This window comes from Felis catus, chromosome F2, assembly GCF_018350175.1.
Source record: "Felis catus isolate Fca126 chromosome F2, F.catus_Fca126_mat1.0, whole genome shotgun sequence".
Taxonomy (NCBI): Eukaryota; Metazoa; Chordata; class Mammalia; order Carnivora; family Felidae; genus Felis; species Felis catus.
Genome location: NC_058385.1, coordinates 29238490 through 29257336, shown reverse-complemented (window position 1 = coordinate 29257336; position 18847 = coordinate 29238490). Strand labels below are relative to the sequence as shown.

At 43.0% G+C, this 18847-nt stretch overlaps 1 protein-coding gene across 2 annotated transcripts in view; it reads left to right on the top strand.

The window, feature by feature from the left end:
- The window catches only part of ZNF704 (zinc finger protein 704), a 251738-nt gene extending 238255 nt beyond the window's left edge, over nt 1-13483 (top strand). Inside the window, exons 9-10 of one of the 2 annotated variants that reach the window (XR_002739471.2) lie at nt 933-1840; nt 10078-13483. Coding sequence is in view for 1 of the 2 variants with exons in the window: in XM_023248442.2 (XP_023104210.2) it covers nt 933-1044 (112 nt within the window). In the remaining variant the exon portion in view is untranslated. Of the gene's footprint in view, nt 1-932 lie in introns of both variants that reach the window. The other variant, XM_023248442.2, reaches the window with a different exon arrangement.
- Nucleotides 13484-18847: the final 5364 nt, after the last annotated feature.

The following is an 18847-nucleotide window of genomic DNA, read 5'->3' as shown; positions in this document are numbered from 1 at the left end:
CAGCAAGGAAGAGAGAAACCAGACATACGATCTTCCATAAAATTTCTCTGGAATGGACAAAACACCCTTTCTTTTGTTCCCTTGGTTTTCCCCACCCAGAAATTATTAATGAAGAGTTATTGTTTTGGGGGGGAGGGGTGGTAACAGTTCGCAGTGAGTTTTCTCACAGAATAGGTACTGGTGATTACTGGGTCTATTTAAAGCCATATTTGCACTAACCTCTGTATTAAGAGAACTATAAGGTATAGTTTTTAATGTACAGATCAAGGAGAAAATCCTCAGGATTCCCTTAACCAGAATGCTAGAAATTTGAAAAGCAAGAGAGCACTTGAAAGTACCTATTTAAAATGTAAAAGAAGAGACCTCTCTACTGGTATTTTTTCGTATTTACTTAATTCAATTTTTTTTTTTTTTGGGTGAGGGGGTGAGGGGGTCTACTTAATTCAATTTTATGAAGATGGCCAAATGGACGTGCCCACAAATGAACAAGTAGAAGCTTAAGAGTTCTAGTAGCAAATTGTGGGTGCCTGGCTGGCTCAGTTAAGCGTCTGACTCTTGATTTGAGGTCAGGTCATGATCCCAGGGTCGTGGGATCGAGCCCCAAATTGGGCTCCAAGCTGAGCGTGGAGCCTGCTTGAGATTCATTCTCTCTCTCCCTCCGTCCCTCTGCCCCTCTATCCTGCTTGCGCACACTCTCTCACTCTCTAAAATTAAAAAAAAAAAAAAAAATTAAAGAGCTGTGGTAGCAAATTGTAATAGCTAAGTGTAGTGGCCGTGAAAACATCCAGCACGTTAAAGTCCAAACCTGGTAAAAACCCCTACTTTGTTTCTTAACATTGTTTCTTACTCTTTCAAGGGATCTCAAGCCCTCCGTAGAATGAATGCCCATTGAATCAGTCCCACAGAATAAACGTTCCGTGTCTGTCTTACAGAAAGCCCAGGGGAGAAGGCAAGAAGTGCCGGAAGGTATACGGCATGGAGAACCGAGACATGTGGTGCACGGCCTGCCGCTGGAAGAAAGCCTGCCAGAGGTTCACGGACTGAGGAGAGAGGCTCACCAAGCGGGCGGCCCAGGGCCCTGCTGCCCTCGCCTTCCACTGCGGGTTTGGGAAAGCACTTTCGCTTCTGAACAAAATACACTTGAAGCCCAGGAAAAGCACTTCCAGGAAACTTGGTGGAATTACAGCAAAAAAATAAGGTCACCACCCTCCACTGCTCCTGCTGAGAATCCAGCCTGGAGCGGCTGTAACTATTTTTTTTTCCTTGAAAAGAGAAGTCAGCTTTTTTTTGCTGTATGCCTAGGTCTGCGAACTGTGGACTTCCGTAGCAATGGAACCAACAAAGCCCCTTTTACCTAGAAAGGAGGCATATTTTGATAAGCTTTCTGAATAATGCCATTTCTGAGATTTTTTGACATAGTAAAAAAAAAAAAAAAGCGACGCGTTATTCAGTAGCATTTGTACAGAGAACAACACTTGCTTTCGTCGTGAATACTATTTTCCCTGTTTTCCATTTGACTTCCTGGAGCAGTGCACATCATGATGTGTTGCCGGAAAGTGCAGCACTCTGGGTATCTCTTCTATGTCTTGTTTGTTTGTTGTGTTTGCAAGAATGGCCCCAGACGGAACCGTGGCTTGGAGGGTCCCAGATGGCATAAACCCGAAAGGAGATCACCAGCAGACCTCAGACCCTGAAGCTGAGTTCAGGACATCCCGCTGTAACGTTGGGAACATCTAGGAGTCTTCCTCAGATTTCTAAGAAGCCCTTCCTCCGAGAGGTGGCTCGGCTCATTCTCTACCTGTCACAGCTCGATCAACGACTGGCACAGGTAGCCACCTGGGTAAGCCTCGATGCTTCTTTCAGGGATGCAACGCGAGCCGCAGCACAGATCCGTTTGTCACTGCTTGTGTGACAGTGCTGTTGCCAGGTTAGTGGGTTGTCGGGCCGTCCCTCAGAACCCCACCACTGGCTGGTTTCAGAACAGGTAGAGAATTCCGACTATCCCAGCAGGTTTGCTGTAGACAGCGGAGTACAGCCTAACACATCCCCCTCTGTTCAGAAAGACATGTGAAGTCAGCAAACCGACATCCATTCTGAGTGCACTTTCACAGGTTTTATGCTTTAGCATGTCTGGGAGATGGGTTGATGGACAATACAGACGTGATCTGAGTACATGGAAGGTCCAAAACTTTGTTTTTCTTATTCAAATACTGGCACTGTTCGCTTAGAATTTGCTCAGAGGGGAACGTACAGAACACCAAAAGGAAAATGCATGTGGGTATAGGAATCTCTCAATTTAGTAGGACCAGGGCTTGCACTGTGTTGCATTTAGCAGGTTTCCTAGCCTAGTATGTTTGTTTGTTTTGGTGGTAGTGGTGTGGGGGAGGGAGTAGTTGTCACGTTCTATATGTACGCTCATTGTCTGTCTGTCCTACTCTCGATTGCCCTGCTAAAGAGTTACTTCTCCTATACCTATGCAAAGGATTAAGAGCACCTTATAGGATGCACTGTGTCAGGATGGGGAGCCGACGATCAGCCATAGGAATGTTCAGTGAAATTGCACAGAGGAGAGGTTAATATATGTTTAGAAATTGTACATACACGTTTGTTTTAGAGTTGAAAGAAGTCAGTTAGGAATAGCAGAAATCCTTTTCCTTTTAGAAGCAAGGGAAATAGAAGGAGGTTTCACAGTGTAATAGCCACAACCTATACATTCATAGATTTTGGCAATTTTATTTTGTAAGCTTTCATGTGACTTTTTAAATATTATTCCTCAAAAGAGATCCTGTTTTCCTCCTTCATTTATTTTTCTCTTAAAAACATGTATTTCAAGAGAGCAGGAAAAGAGCTTCCTTTACCTTCATGGGTAATTGAAAATCATGTTTAATTTCATGATTTCCAATCAATAGTAGCCACAGCACCAGCTATAATGTGTGTTTTAGTATTTATGAGGTCAGCCAGGAAAGGGCATATTTTTTTAAGGGCAGAAGTGTATTCGTATCCTCAACCCCAGCATGTCTTTTCTCCTCCCTGGAGTCCTCCTGCTTCCCTGCAGGCACCCTCTGCTGTGCCATGATGCTCCCTCTGGCCTGGTCCGGGAGGCTTGAGCTGTGGGTGGATTGCCCCGTGGCCACAATGAGTCCAGAGCCGGTGAACCACTCGAGCAGGTTCTCCGTGTACTGAAATGATGGCTGGGATGCAATCCTAGAGCAGAGGTTTTTCTCTTCGGCAAATCTCCCTGGCTCTTGATCCTTGGATTAATTAAGTCCCTCATCAAAAACAATTACGGTGATGAGGGGCTAAATCCATCCTCCCCACCTCCCAGAACTTTGGGACACAGGGAAGGAGAGGTCTTTGTCCTGGAGGGAGGTTTGGTGGCTGCGCCCTAGAGATGCAGCACATGATTCGTTCTGAGCTCTGGCCTGGAGGAGCCACGCTCAGTCCTTACCTGGGTTTTTGCCAATGCACAGGTATAAGCAGAAGCGTACAGCTGAATGCATCTTCCCTGGGATTTCTTGTCCTTTCTAAAGGCTTCTCTACACATACTCTTCTGCATCCCCAGTCACGCGGGGACTCCTTTCTGCCTACTGGCCCCGGTCTCTGGGTACTTTCTTCTCTGGCACAGGTGTGCACAGACCGTCAGTCCCTTCCTGCACACACAGACATCCATTTTTGGTACCAAGGCATGTAATAACTGGAGAACCATCAAAATTACCTGGCTGGCCTTGGGAAAAAAGTGACTAACTTCTTTGCAAGCCACCCAGAAAGCTACGAATTGCAATATACAGCACTGATTGTAAAAGCCAAAATTACAGGAAAAAAAAAGACATACAGCCATTTTGTTATATTTTGGGACTAAATTAAGTGCCAAATTAAGCCCGACATTCGTTTTATGCCATCCCTGTGGTACCACGTTCTTTTATGTCTTCATTTGGCAGGGGGAGGCAGGGGGTGGGTGCAAAGGGCAGTCCCATAGCATGCTGGCTGGTTAACCAGAGCTCCGTCCATCCCACGGATTTCAGAGACTTGTCTGTTCAAAAGGAATGGCCATACTATGGATTCTGGACCCAAAGTATTTCTAAATAAGGCGTGCTCTAGCCTTTTGACCTTTCTCTCCCTTGATACTTCTTCCTTCAGAAAATAGTTCTCATCTCTAAGAAGGCATTTCATAATAACGGACAGGCATTCTTCAGGTAGCTGCAAAGCAAAGAGAGTTCATCATCCAGCAGTAGTTTTAAGCCTTAGTCCTTCCCAGAGGACGTGCACCCAATTTATGGGCAGCAGTGTGACAAGCTGGAGAAGACACCCAGGTAGCAAGTGGGTGGATTGGAGGCCAGAGAGGAGACACAAGAGGTCCATGGACATCTGGCTCCCACTCACCTTGTTAATGCTGATCGGCCAGTGGTGACTGTCCCTGGACACCTCGGAGGGAGCTGTCATGTCGTCCCTCCAGGAGCAGCTGCCACTCCCGTGCACGTCTCTAGTGGGCACGGACCTCCCTCCACCTTACTTGCCGGAAAGTTTCCTCTCCTGGTTGGTAAAAGCCAGGGTCAGGAAGAAGGCAGTGGGTTTCTGAACGGGTGCGGGCTCCGCGGTGAAGTGCCTGTCAGCAGCTCCGTGCACCGGGGTGCCCTTTATTAGGTGATTCCCTGTCCAGTCACAACTGTGTTGCAGATGAACACTTTCAGTAGAGAATGATGGGTGTTGCAGTTCCTGGGCTTTCCAAAATCTTCTTAAAGAAATAGTCACACGAATGGTGCAAAAGATTTCTGAGACCGAAATGCCTCGATCCCATTTCAAGATTGTCTGCGTTTAAGTCGGCTGCCTGCGGTGTCACACCAAGCCACGCTTTTGAAAGCCGCCCTGGGTTCCGTAGTAGCCAGCACGGCTGACCTGAGTCCTCCTTCATCCGGCTTCACCGGAAAACAAAAGAGCAGCATTCACTTGCGAATGTTTAGAGGCAGGTGGCGAGAACTGTACATATAGGAGAGGATACCTTGAGAATAGTAGCAAAATACTGTAAATAATATTCATTTCCTCAGGGAAAATTAAAGGGTATGTGAAAGATAGGTCTGGAAGATCCTAAGACTAGAAAGACTTTTATTATCTCTAGAGTCTTTCCCAGTCAGAACAGTTTGGGTGGTATTTTTGTTTTTAACGAACATGGTAATTATTTCAAGACAAATTTACATGAAGTGGACGATGTCAACTTTTTGAGGAGCAGTGCTCTATGGAAACAAGCGGTTTCTTTGTAGCTGACCTGCAGTCTAAGGCTGACATTTGAACCACAGGCACAGTCCCTGGTGGGTATTCACAGACTGGTGTAAGGCTTTTTCTGAATGTAATTGTGAGTCCGAAGCCTCGGTGTTCCTTTTCATAATCACCCGGTTGATGACTGTACACAGAATTCTGTAGGCGAAGGTGTTAAAGACGTGCACTTTGCATTAATAGCATGTTAAGGAGCAAACTTCCATGGACTTTTGAGGACAAGGTGCTGCTTTTTCTCATGACCCTGTAGAATTTCTATTGACCACATCAACTGTAGCATTGACCTGTATGAAGACAGGGAAGGATTTGTGCATACAAATGAATGGAAACAGAGCCGAATTCATGAATATGGATGAGGCTGTGGATCATTTTGGAGAAGACGCTGGGTACATGGGTCAACTGGAAATTTCATTTCTCTAAGAAAATAACCCTACCAGCGGCACATACGCTCTCCCTGTTCCTCATACCTGTGGGGATTCCTCTCTACTGGAACTGTTCCATTGTGTCTTTTTGCATTGTAACTTGTCAAAGCAGAAGTTGGTAAATAAAATGAGATTAGCACTTTTAGGTACCAATTGTATCACTATGTAATGCACACCAATAGAGCAAGGAAGTATAAACTGCATTTAAGACCGACCGGTTTGCTTATTGTGAGTGACTCTGAAAAAGCCCATACCCAATGATATACATGCTTTAAAAGGTGTACCTATCATAGGACCAGAAATCAAAGTGGGAATCTTACTTCTGGTCCTGTTTTGTAAATAGTTGCTTTTTTGTTTTTTTGTTTTTTTTTTTTTTTGAAGACAATCTCGTGTTTTATAACTTCTCATGTGGGTCTGAGAATCACAATGGTAATGTGTTATATCAAAATGTAATCTTAAATACAATAGCAATTATAACTTAATTTTCCAAATAAGACAAGAAATATACTGCTTTAGGCTTCTACAATTCGGAGAGACATGACACTTTTATAATAAGCATTGGTACTTCTCAAGTAAACAGAACTGGAAATATTTTACAAGATGCAGTGTTTTGTAATCACAAAGAACATGAACATTTTGTGGGAAATGACCTTGGTTTTATACATTGTAGCTTATTTTTTAAAATACAGTACTTACCAGACAGGAAGTCTTAATATTATAAGCAATTCCTGCTCTCCAAACAAAGGGCTATGCCTCTTTTAAGCAAGTGTTTTTGATGCATATCTTTTCAATTAACCCTCTGCAGCAAGGGTAGAAATGCAGATCAGATGGAAAGATTATTACAAGAGAATCAAGATAGCAACAGCTACTCCTTTTATCATTGCCAGTGTGTTTTCAAAGGATTATGGGAAAAGACACTTTAAGAATCAACCATATGTATCTTAAATGGGAAAATATTAATAGATATGCTTGTAAGCAATGGGAGAAACATTCTTTAAATTCTTTAGTGTAAAATGAGATTCTGTCACAAAGACCAGCTTACCACAAACCTGCATTTAACTAGCAACTATCAATTTGCTGGGAATTCCTGAAATCATCGGTATTGTAAGCCCAAAGATAGAATTTTTAGGTGATCAGTGGTGTTTGAGATAATTTTTTCCTCAGCACTAACTAAATAACTTTAATTTTCTTATCAAAGCAAGTGCTTGATTTTTCACAAGAGGAGCAGACATGCCAGGTTGCGATCAGAAAGTCACTGTATTCCCAAGGGAGAGAGCCATGGAGAGTCTATTAACTGCACAAATAGTTTTGAGCTTTGCCAAAACCATTTCATAATGCTGTACAGTTTCTTCTAGCCCACTCACTGTTAAAAAATAAATAAATAAAGCATCTTCTCTTTCTAAGATGTCAGTAACTCAAAAGCTAATTAGCAGTATGCAGATAACATCAAAAGACAAGCTGGCATAGAATGACCGTATATCCATTGGGCAACTCCTGTGGAGTGGTCAGAGGGTCACTCAGACCTTGCTTTCAAATAGCTTTTAGAATGTGCACCCATGAGGACTAGAAATGCACGAAGATATGGAAAACCACGCACAGCCTCGGCTCCTGGTCTCTGAGATGAGGCAGTCTGCAAATCTCTATCTTTATCGTCCCTTGAATATCTCCATTGTTAGCATTAAATCCCCAAGAAGTGTTCACTGCTGTATGGTTTTGAAGCAAATGAGTCTTGCTTCATTTTTCAATAGAGGCTTCCTAATGGTTTATAGCAGAAGCCTTAGAAAAGCCAGGCAGTATCTGTAAATGAACAATTCAGATCAGGCAAAACAGGGACACCACAGAATGGTAGAGATCATTGTGAGCCAGACCACCCATGCACCCACTGCATGGGGCACCCAGCTCCAGACAATCAGAACCATGCAGAAATCAGGCCCAGGGCTGCTAGATCTTCTGACTCGGAAATACGGTGTTACGTGACATTTAAGTGTTGACAGCTAACTCAAATTCTTGGCCAACACTGTACAGACCAAAGAGAACCCACACGGGGCAGACGGCAGCCTTCGGCCACCGGTTTCATCTCGCGTTCCGTGGGAGATGTTGGGGAAGGCACATCTCACATTCCACAGCCATCGGGTCAACTTCCTCCCTCAGCCCCACAAACTCACTCGTGGGCACAATCTGGGCAACTAAAATCAAAGAAATCATTCTCATGGAAGACTTGAATATAAAAATACAGTATCCTTAAACTAGCCTTGCCTCTGATCAAAATACGCTGAAGTACTATCCAGCTCCCCGCCCCCCCCCCAGGCCAGGCCCCAAAGCATTGATTGAATAACTGTCATCCCAACTTCAGTTTTCACTACCGCGACCACTGTGATGAGGGGCTGGCAAAGAGCAGCCTTATGCCTTCAAGAAGGCAGCCAGGAGCCCCTGCAGCTGAAGACAGCCCACTTCGCCTCCTCGTGCCAAAGCCCTGTGCCAGCCCCTCCACACACCCTCCCGCTCCATCCTGCCTCGTGAGTCTTCATTCCAGGGTGACATTTCCATGGTTTCATCTCCCATATAGCAACATCCTGGCTTCAGACCTGGTAGGTACTTTAGAATGTCCACTAACCCCAAAATGGAGTTTTTCCACATAGAGAACCCTAGCATCTTTGTCCGAGGGCAAAGACGAAGTGGGAATAAATGTGTCATGGAAAAAATTAGAAGCTGCTGCTTTTGCTTGGGAGGACTAAGTGACTTCCGGCTGTGTCTTACACCAGAGTCCTGATGGTGTTGGCATCGTCGCTAACCCTTTCACACATATAATAAAGTAGGGGTCTTTCAGAGACACTATTTCATTTGACCTTCCTAAGCATCCAGGGCACAACAGGGATATTTAGGATCACCTCCAAGGCCAACCCACAATAGTCTTAAATCTGTGAGTCAGCCTTATCACTGCCCAAAATGAGGAGGGGAAGCACTTGGAAAGCACTGGCTCAGACCTTAGTCTTCCAGACACTAACCCTGAAAAGACCCAGGGACCCACTACGCTCCCATCCTTTCAGCCCATCTTTCGGCATGGAAACAAAGAGCAGACTCATTCACACGGTCACATGCAAACTCCATCCTGCCGACTGTATCCCTTTAGGGTGCTGCCGTGCCCCCACTCCCTAAGTTCCCACCATCTAAGTGGTTAATTACAGGAGTTTCTTAGCTAATGTGATGTTCTGAGTAAACGTTTTGACTCCTTGGGAAAAAAAAAATTATTTTGCTAACATGCAACGCTTATTATCCATCTAAAGGCAAATTGATGCCAGAAAATTTTAAAGCAGCTCAAAATTACAACTTTTCATGATCCAATCAACAGGTACTGTCAACTCAAAGTTGGAAACACCTGGTAATATGGTTAAGTCACGTTTAAATACGAATGCAATTTAAACAACATCGTCAACGCCTGAGATTTCTGTCACCATGAGGGACTAAAAGGCTGTCCAGCGATGAACAGGCTGCTTCAGGCCTTCGCCCTGTCGTTGGCCAGGCTTCACATCATGAGGTTAGGGTACTCACGGGAAGTTTAGTCATGGAGCTAGAAGGGGCCTAAACCATTATGGCCTGCCACCTACTTCAGTAACAGGCTTTTTGATAAATGAGACTTGTATTATTTGTCTGGAAATACAGTGCTGGGGGAGGACTCTCCTCCTCTGCAGGAAAAGAAGTCCGTTTTGCAATGGTTAACGCCAATGCCAGGTCAGTGTCGGGGCTGAGTGAACAAGGAGAAAGCTGAGGCTCCCAAAGAAAATAACTACAGATTTTGAAAGAAGGTAGAGACTGTGAATTCGATGCTCAAATTAAGGTCCTCGTTTAAAAAAAAAAAAAAAAAAAAGTTATTTCATAGTGGGCGCCATTCACATAATTTTTAACTGCCAGCTTCCAAAGAAAGAATCCCCTTTATTTATGTTATGAAAATGTTAAGAATTCAATGCTTGAGTCCGATTAACTATTACATTTACTTACTAGGGGTGGTTCCCTAAATTTTTAATTCAGAAGAAAGAAAGTAGAAAGTAGCAACTCCTGACAAAGGCAAAAGAGCAGTCATTAAAGAACAAAATTTTCTTTAAAAAAAAAACATATATATAATAATAATAATAACAAAAGTTGCTCATCTATTTTCTTCTGAATTCTCCCTACATCTCTGACTAAAGAGGAAAACCAGGACTCTCGAGAAGAAATTGAACTTAAAGAGAACAGTTCCTGTTCTGGTGATTAGTTTTGTTTCCCCATTCTTGGCAACCTCCTTGTGTCCACTGGTGTGACCTTATTGAGGCCACACTGTTATTATGTATGTTCGCCTCCAGAAGTTCCAGATTAAGCACGTTTGCTTCTGTGCTGATTTCTCACTCTTCAGTTAAGGTCCAGGGGGACAAACATCACTACGACTCATATGGGAGGCTCCGTGAGGCGACCCTCTTCTTTCGGAGAAAAATTTCCATCTGTCTAAACAGTTTTGGGTGATCATTCAGAGGGCAGGTCAGTCAGCACCCAACCTGCAACGCTCATCACAAAAGACTCGAACAGACTTGCCAAGAAAGAATGACAAGGCAGATACCTAATCATTTCACCTGGACTCAAAGCCTCCACGCAAGTCACCTGCCCACTGGGCCCGTCCACGGGGTGTGCCGGCTGCATGATCAGAACCAACATAGAAGGACAGAGGAAGAGAGCTTCACATTTAGTTTCTCTGGGCCCTGGCCTCCGCCCACAATTATACAGCATGAGAATGGACTTGTCCTCTGTTATGTGAAAGTGGCCCCTTCAAGGTATAATTGTTTTAACTTGGTGTTTACGCAAGGAGAAAACTACTCCAGTTCTCATTGTTAAGCACTTGCCCCTCACCCTGGCGGAGCCCTCTTCCCATGCTTTGGGCACAAGTGGCCAAGACAAAGGGGGAAATGGTAGAGCTTTTGGGGCCAGCAGTGCCAGAGCTGGGATTACCCCTCAGGGATCTACAAGTGTAGTGGAATTATAAACTGCCCCCCTCCAAAAATAGCATGTATCTCTTTGCAGATTACAAACCCTTGCTTTGCTTTTTTCGCCTTTTTATCCTATACTCTGCTAATTGGAAATCAATGACTGTGACTTGACCAAGCCCTGTGATGATAGCAAAGCCCCTTCTTCCAAAGTATCCCGACTGTTTGGGGAACCTCTGTGATCACTGGTAGAAAGCTTTAGAATAGATTTAGATTTTTAGGAAAGAGCTCAATACCCCCAAATGTTCCACGACTTCAATAACTGAAAATGCTCTGGGTGTAAAATAACCCAGGAATGTGGATTATTTATGTTTTAAAAAAATGTCATTAATCAATATTTTCCTACAACGCGACCTAGAACTCCTATTTTTGTAATTAACGGTTGGACGATGGTCAACCATTTAAGCATATGCTCTCTGGAATAACCAGATACTAGTGTAGTTTCCAAAGTGTTTCGTGTCTCAAAATCTATATACTTAGAGGAAGAACTCAGGATAAGAAAAAAATCGCTAGGTCCCAAAGGGTTCATGACTATCATCAAATGCAACTGCCAAGTGGCCTGCGGTCATCTTTTTCAAATGAGGGGCCTGGGGAGTAAGAGAACAACAGTTATCACAAACCCTCCGTTGCCCTTAGTCCACGATAAGGTTTTTAAAAAACTCTGCTTTTAAAAATTAAGCCATCTTTCAAATTGTTTTCTATACCAAATCTAAAATATTAAAATGAAATTATAAAATATTTCAAATGGGGTATTTACTGGAAATGCTGTCAGTAGAAAGCATTGCTTTTTAGTGCCTGCTAAACAGGTAAAGATGGACGGAAGAGAAAGAAACAGTCCCTTCTGTGTGATGCCAGGGGTAAAATGACAGGCGTTAACTAGTAACTGGGCACTAATTCAAAGCAATGTGGCGATGCTATCCAATTTTTACAGATCTTTTGAAATACAATCTTACCACCATTTGGGGGTAAGTACTTGCTTACAAAAATCTTTAATATTAGTGAATGAATGTATGAAGCTACAAACTATGCATTTTCCAAGAGTAACGTGTATTTTATATCAAATCCAAGTAAATTGTTTTCATAGACTTATCACAACCACAAATTATGAAAATAAACTTGAATGCATAACATTGTGGGAATGTGGGACTCCCATCTATATTCTTCCAGCTGACATTTTTAAAGACAGTGCATTGAAACTTCAGGCTCTAAACAAATACAGCCAGTAAGGTAAATAAATGGGAAATGGTTTATATGTTACTGCGTAAGCAGAAATGAGAAATGCTGGCTGTTACAAATGTGCCCGGTTTTTTAAAGGTGGATATTCTAGTAACACTGGATTAGCAGGCAAACAAAACTGCATAAGGTTAATGAGCATCGCATTGGATAAACATAGCATAGGTTGTGTCTGTTGTGTTTACTTCTCAATCTAATAACAAAAACTATTCTCCAAAGGGTTTGGGTTATACAGTTTCAAAGAACAAAATATAAAAATGCTGTCCAGCAAAGCAAATCATTGAGCTTTTTTCAAAATCACATGGAGATAATTACTTTACATGTCTGGAACGTCCGTATAGAATATACACACGTTTCTTCGGCACTCTTGTTGATTTTGTATTTCTGTGAAACCTTTTCCCCTAATAATTTATCCTTGCTCCTCAATCAGTAACTTCCTACGTTACTCAGCATGAAAACATATTCTTTCCTTCTTCTGACAAGGTTGGAATAAAGAACTCCAGTTCTCTTGCCATTCTGGCTCTCTTCTACGTCCGTTGAGAAAGTTTCTCAACTGTTCGTAGAAATACGGAAAATATGGAAAAACGCACTTCTAAGCCTGGTACTTAACGGTTATACTGGATATGTTTGCTACCTATTTAGAAGTTATTGGGGATGGGGACGTGTCTTTTTATATGATTTTTAGCCAAATTCAGATCTTCTGATACTCCACTTCTGAATACCTATCTGACTGTAAATACAGCCTGTGGAGGTTCAGGTTAATAAACCTTTCATGTGACTGTTCCTCAGCCATGCTCCTTGCCAGCTGTTGGCACACTGTACATAGATTTGTTGAATGTTTCAATGATGTTGTTTTTCTAAATGCTGTTCTCTAAAACAACTTTTTGAATGTTTTTTGCTTTCCATTGTTCAGGACTTTGTGTGTTGATTTAAAAAAAAAAAAAAAGTTTCCTAAATATTTAACACCAGGAAAAAGATTTAAAATAAACTGGTGCTAATTGAAATAGAAGAAACATTTCAGATTTGAAGACTTACAATATAAGATGTTCACACCAGTTAAACTATCTAAACTGCACTTTCCCGCGGGGACAGCTGTCATCTACCTGCAATGGGCATCAGGAGGACCACTGAATGTTTACAGTCTCTGTGGCCCATTTAAGTGTAAAATACAAAAATGGCACTGTCCCCCAGAGTTGAGGATTTGCCGCATTGGTCCTATGGAAGCATTGAAGTAGAAGTAAAGGCTTATAGTAAGAATCAATTTAGTAATAGTCTTCTGGTCTTTGGACTTTCATGTTCTGTGATGCTTAGCTGTAACAATGAATATGGTGTTGCCAATGTAGTCTGACATCATCGTTGACCTGTACTTACTGCGTGTATGGTTCTACCTTGGGTTGCACTGGCACATGCCACGCCAGAACACTGGACTTTCAGTAAGACCATTCTGACTTCTACAATGTCCACACACATGAATTTAAATGCACTTGTAACTGGTTAATTACCATGGAGTCTAACTTCCACTTAATAAAAGTTTTTGTGTACCTGCTTCTATTTGGGGGCTATTTATTTAAGCAAAAAATAACTAACTAAATACCCAAGAAAGGCTCACCGAGGGTTCGAGGTTTTACCACAGTTGTAAAAATAATTTAAAACCAAAGGGATGTCTTCCCCGTATCAACGTTCACCATCAAGGCTATCTTTAGGAACGTGGAAGGCACACCTTCCTTCTACAGTTCATCCCCTGTAACTATAATTCAAACCCATCCCCTTGGCCGTGACTGCCCAGATAAGTTAGCTGCTCACCCTGTGTTGCTAGTCGAAAGGTGATGTCTCTTCTAGCCCAAGCCAGCCTACCCCTATCCCAGAACAACGCTGGGTCCACTAAAACCTGATATATTCACCTACAAGAGCCAAGCATATATATGTGCGCAGCAAGTAGGAGGCTTTGGAGTTCAACAGACTTGAGCACAAATCCAAGTTTGGCCTCTTGCAAGGTAAATGCCTGAACAAGTGATTTAACCCTTCTAAGTGCCATCCTTACCATGGGACACGATAATGAAAAAGAGGAGAACTAATTAGCCTGGCTTGGACAGTATCTTTATCTACTCCTAGTCCAATCATCCCTAGCTGGGGTGGGCAGGATTATGACCCCTGTCCTACCACCTGGCCCAGAGAATTTTCCACAAATGGGGCTATTGTGAGAATGACCTAAAGTAACACATCACAATGCATAGAGAAGTAGTCCACAAAAGGAAGCCAAAATACTCAAACACTGGAACCCTCAGAGATCCAGAGTGAGTGCTTCCAAATACCAGAATTTTCTTTTCAGCTTCTTAAAAACATTATTTCTGAAATAAGAATGTCCTGCCTTATTAAATGCTTACACAGCACATCTAAATGTGTTCTTGGTTACTCCTGATCACCATTATTTCATCAACAGAATGTGCAGTGGAGACAGTTTTATAGTTCGGCCTATCCCAGAACTGAAGGGCTGTGCCATTGGAAGCCCACTGCTTTCTTTCATGCCGCCCCCAGCCCCAGCTCAGTTCCCGGCCACTGAACCTCTGTGATTTCCTTGTATTTGGCACAGGGGACACTGAGCCCCTCGCCTTTCCTGAGATGCAGTAGAACAGCAAGTAAGACTAGCCTTCCCGAATTCCTACTGTGTGCTGGGCAATGTGCTAGATGCTTTCACGTGGTCATCTCACTGAGTTCCCACAACAGCTCTACGTGTGGGAACTGTCACCCCCATTTTCTCCAAAAGGAAGTTTCTTCCAAAAAAGTTAAGCAACTGACCCAAGACTACTCAGCCCAGATGGACACTGGCATCCCCTACCTCTGACCCTGCCCACTGGATGTTCTGTGTTTTTAGGGGCTACTAGCATATGAGTGTATTGTGACTTATCTAAAGCAGGTAAGTCCTAAGTTCCCTATTGCCTTTCCTCTGCTCTTGAACCAGGTGTGGGCTGCTCTTCACCTCATTACTGCTTCCCATCTCCTCCCTATTGTCCACGTGTTTGCTGCTGTTCATTCTCATCCCTTCTGGCTCCAGTTCCTCCCCAGAATCCAAAGCCACTGCAGGACAGCTGGGCCCTGTATTCACATCCAACAGTCAGAGTTCTCCCATGCTTCCCCGCAACACGTCGGCCAGGCGCACGTCCACATGGACGCCAGCCCTCCTTCCACAGCCTTAGCATCCTCAGGCCTCCCGAAGATGGCTTCCACACAGTTAACCTTCAGTGGCTACGTTTATGCGGTGAAAGAGGATGGACATAGCAACCTCTGTGAGTGGTGCTCAAACCGTACATTCTTTTTTTTTTTTAAATTTTTTAATGTTTATTTATTCTTGAGAGAGCGTGAGCAGAGGAGGGGCAGAGTGAGAGGGAGACACAGAATCTGAAGCAGGCTCCAGGCTCCGAGCTGTCAGCACAGAGCCCAACGTGGGGCTCGAACTCACCAACCATGAGATCATGACCTGAGCTGAAGTCGGACGCTTAACTGACTGAGCCACCCAGGCACCCCTCAAACCGTACATTCTTGATTCTCTCAGGCTCTCCCTCCAAGGTTCCAGGAAGCTCTCCTCTGAGAGCCACTTGCAGAGGCTGTAGCCTCAGGGGCAGGAAGCAGGAGAAAATACTGAGAATCTGGACTATAGGTTTGTCTTGCAAGGTTATATGTAGATCCTCTATTTGCAAACAAGTTTTTACCAAGCGCTTATTATCTAAAGGGATGCTAAACAGCAAAAGCTTATGAAGTAATGAATTATCTTAATGAAAAAATGAAAGCTACCTTTCCCTCAAAAAATATCCTCCACGACCTTCCATTTCTTGAGCTTGCAGACTATGTCCTACTTGTGTACAATACGCTACCAGGCGTATACTACGTGAGCAATAAATTTGTTAATGAATGAATGAACAAACTGATCAGAGCATTTCTTCAGGCTTTGGATATGCTCTCTGCTTTCAATCTACCCTTGTCCAAACAAAGCAAAGGAGGACAAATTAAGTGAACATTTTGAAGACTGCCATAAACATTTATTTGGCCTAAGCAGCATTTTTTTTTTTAAGTTTCTTTAGAATATGTACATTCTCAGGGTGCCTGGTGGTTCAGTCAGTTAAGCGTCTGACTTCGGCTCAAGTCAGGATCTCACCGTTCATGGGTTCAAGCCCCACGTCGGGCTCTGTGCTGACAGCTCAGAGCCTGGAGCCTGCTTCAGATTTCTGCATCTCCCTCTCTCTCTGCCCCTCGCCCACTCATGCTCTGTCTCTCTCTCTCTCTCTCAAAAATAAACATTTAAAAAAAATTATAGAATATGTACATTCTCAAAATTGCCAACGCCCAATGACTATACTGATTACCTAATAATTTCCCAATACAAGACAAAGTGGATATTAACATCCACCGTTTTTATTGTACAAATTCCTTGCACACAGCCAAGAATCCAATAAGCATCTAAATAAAAACAAAACCAAAAGAATGCCTCTAAATGAAATAAATTGCAAAACAGGTCTGTGCTATTAAAAGCATGCAGAGTAAATGGAATTTGAGTCAGTAACAGGATTTGAGTCAGTAACAGGAGAGAGGATGTAGACTGGCACTAAGACATAACAGACACTATTTTATGATGGGGAGCTGGGTATTATAGTGACTGTTTGTTTGTATCTAAGCAATATATGTACATAGTAAAAAAAAATTATGGCAATAAAAAGTTTACATGGAAAGCAGACCCCTGTTGCTCTGCCCCTTTCTACCCCTTCGGCATATACTGAGAAGTCGCTATTTCTAACTCACTTTGTTGTTTCTTCTGATAATATTCAACTCCATTTTTTCTAAATGATATGCAAGTATTGCCTGACAAACAGGAAGACCAGCACAGGCAGAGGCGTCCACTGTATTAAGACCAAGAGAACATGCCCAGCATGAGGCTGCAGATAGATGCACAGGGGCGGACAAAATGCCCAGCACAGGCAAGTCTCTCAATTCCAAGGGGGCCCTTGCACACAGTCTAGATCTAACGATCTGAGCAAGACATGCATGTGGCTGGCCCCCCAGCGCCTGCATGGCTCAGTCGGTTAAGTGTCTGACTTTGGCTCAGGTCATGATCTCGTACTTTGTGGGTTCAAGCCCCGCGTCGGGCTCTGTGCTGGCAGCTCAGAGCCTGGAGCCTGCTCCGGATTCTGTGCCTCCCTCTCTCTCTGCCCCTCCCCCCCCCCAAAAAATAAATACACATTAAAAAAAATTGTTTTTAAGCACTGGTCCACCAGCTGCTCCAGGAGTCTCCCATGAGTTGGCTACCAGTCAGTTTCCCCCCAAAGCATGGTAAGCCCTGGGCAACCTGAAAACAGTCAAGCATCCTCTCCTCTAAGTTAAATCTATAAACTAGCCTCTGCTCCAGACCAGACCCTTCAGCTGGCCAGTGGGTCTTCCACCATCTCTTTCAATAGTATTTTCCCCAGCATGCCTGGTTTTCGGTACAACCCTTGTTTAGCTGACTTCATCATAGTAGTGCCTGAGTCATCACAGGAAAACATCTCAAGTCAGATTTTGAAAAATGCCTCAATGCAAAAGTTCCTCCTTATTCACCTTGAGGCTACACCACACATGCTGGGAACCAGTACAAGGTTGGTAGCAAGTAATAACCCCACCCAAACTAGATTAAGCAAACACAAGTGGGGAATTTATAGAAAAGACACAGGGTGTCCTGTAGGATCTAAGGATAATGGGCAAGGTCTTGTGGAGGCCTAAAAGCAAGGGTAAGAAAGTCACTGGGAAACACAAAAACCATACTTCCTTTCCAGTCCCATCCCCTCACTGCAGTGGTGAACAATCCAGAGGCTTACACTGAACTCACGGTACACGTGGTCAAGAGTGGTCTAGAATCCTGGAGCACCAATTCCAAACTCAGAAATCACTGGCCCAGCTTGGTTGAGATATTTTCCCCTGTTCCGATCAACAGGGCATGGAGGGAAGGGTGGGCTTAGGGATCAATGTCAGAGGCTCCCAATAAAAAGGTGTGTAGTTGGGAAGGAAATGATGGGTGCAGGAAATAAGTAGCATTCCTACTACAGTATACAAAAGCCAGTTTTTCTAGCTATTAAATACAATTGTAGAATTCACAGCCAAGGGAGTCTTAAAGATCATCCTACTTAACTCTTGTACTTCATAGATGAGATTTATGACCCAAGAATGTCATTTTGCATTTATTATTGTTGTTTGATGCTAGTTTGTTTTCATAAGATTTTCTTGTTTGCTTGTCTTCTGAAAAACAAAAGTGTCTTTTCTCTTAAACATAACCATGCAGCACATACAGGGTGGGCCACTGGAGCATTCATATTCTAGCTGAATTCAAATCCTAGCTCCATCATATACTGGCTATGTGACCTTGGGGAGGTTAATTAACCTCTCTGTGCCCCAATTTCCAGCTTCACAAAATGTGAATAATAATGTGACCTACCTCCTGTGAGTACTGTGCATTCTAACTGAGTTAATATGTGTAAAGTGTGCAGTATGGTGCCTGACACATACTGAGAGCCATAAAAGTATTACGTGAGTCATCATGTAAATACTTGTATCATGTGAATACATGTAAATAGCTTGAGACAAATGCATTAGCCAACAAAATCATATCAAAGCATCAGAGTAGGAGCCATTAAGTTGCAAGAAAGCTAAAAGTAGGTATTTATTTCTAACAAAAACTATTTTCTAATTTTTCCAACTTAGAACTCTTCTGCACCATAGAAGAAAAAAAGTAAAAAGAAAATAAGAATAACTGATAATTACAACACTCAAAAAAAAAAAAAAAAAGCATGGGTAGATTGATGCATTTTTTCAAACTATTTCCGTGCATATTTATGTGCATAGTTGTGATCACACTGTATATATAATTCAGCATGTTGCTTTTAGCCACTTCACATT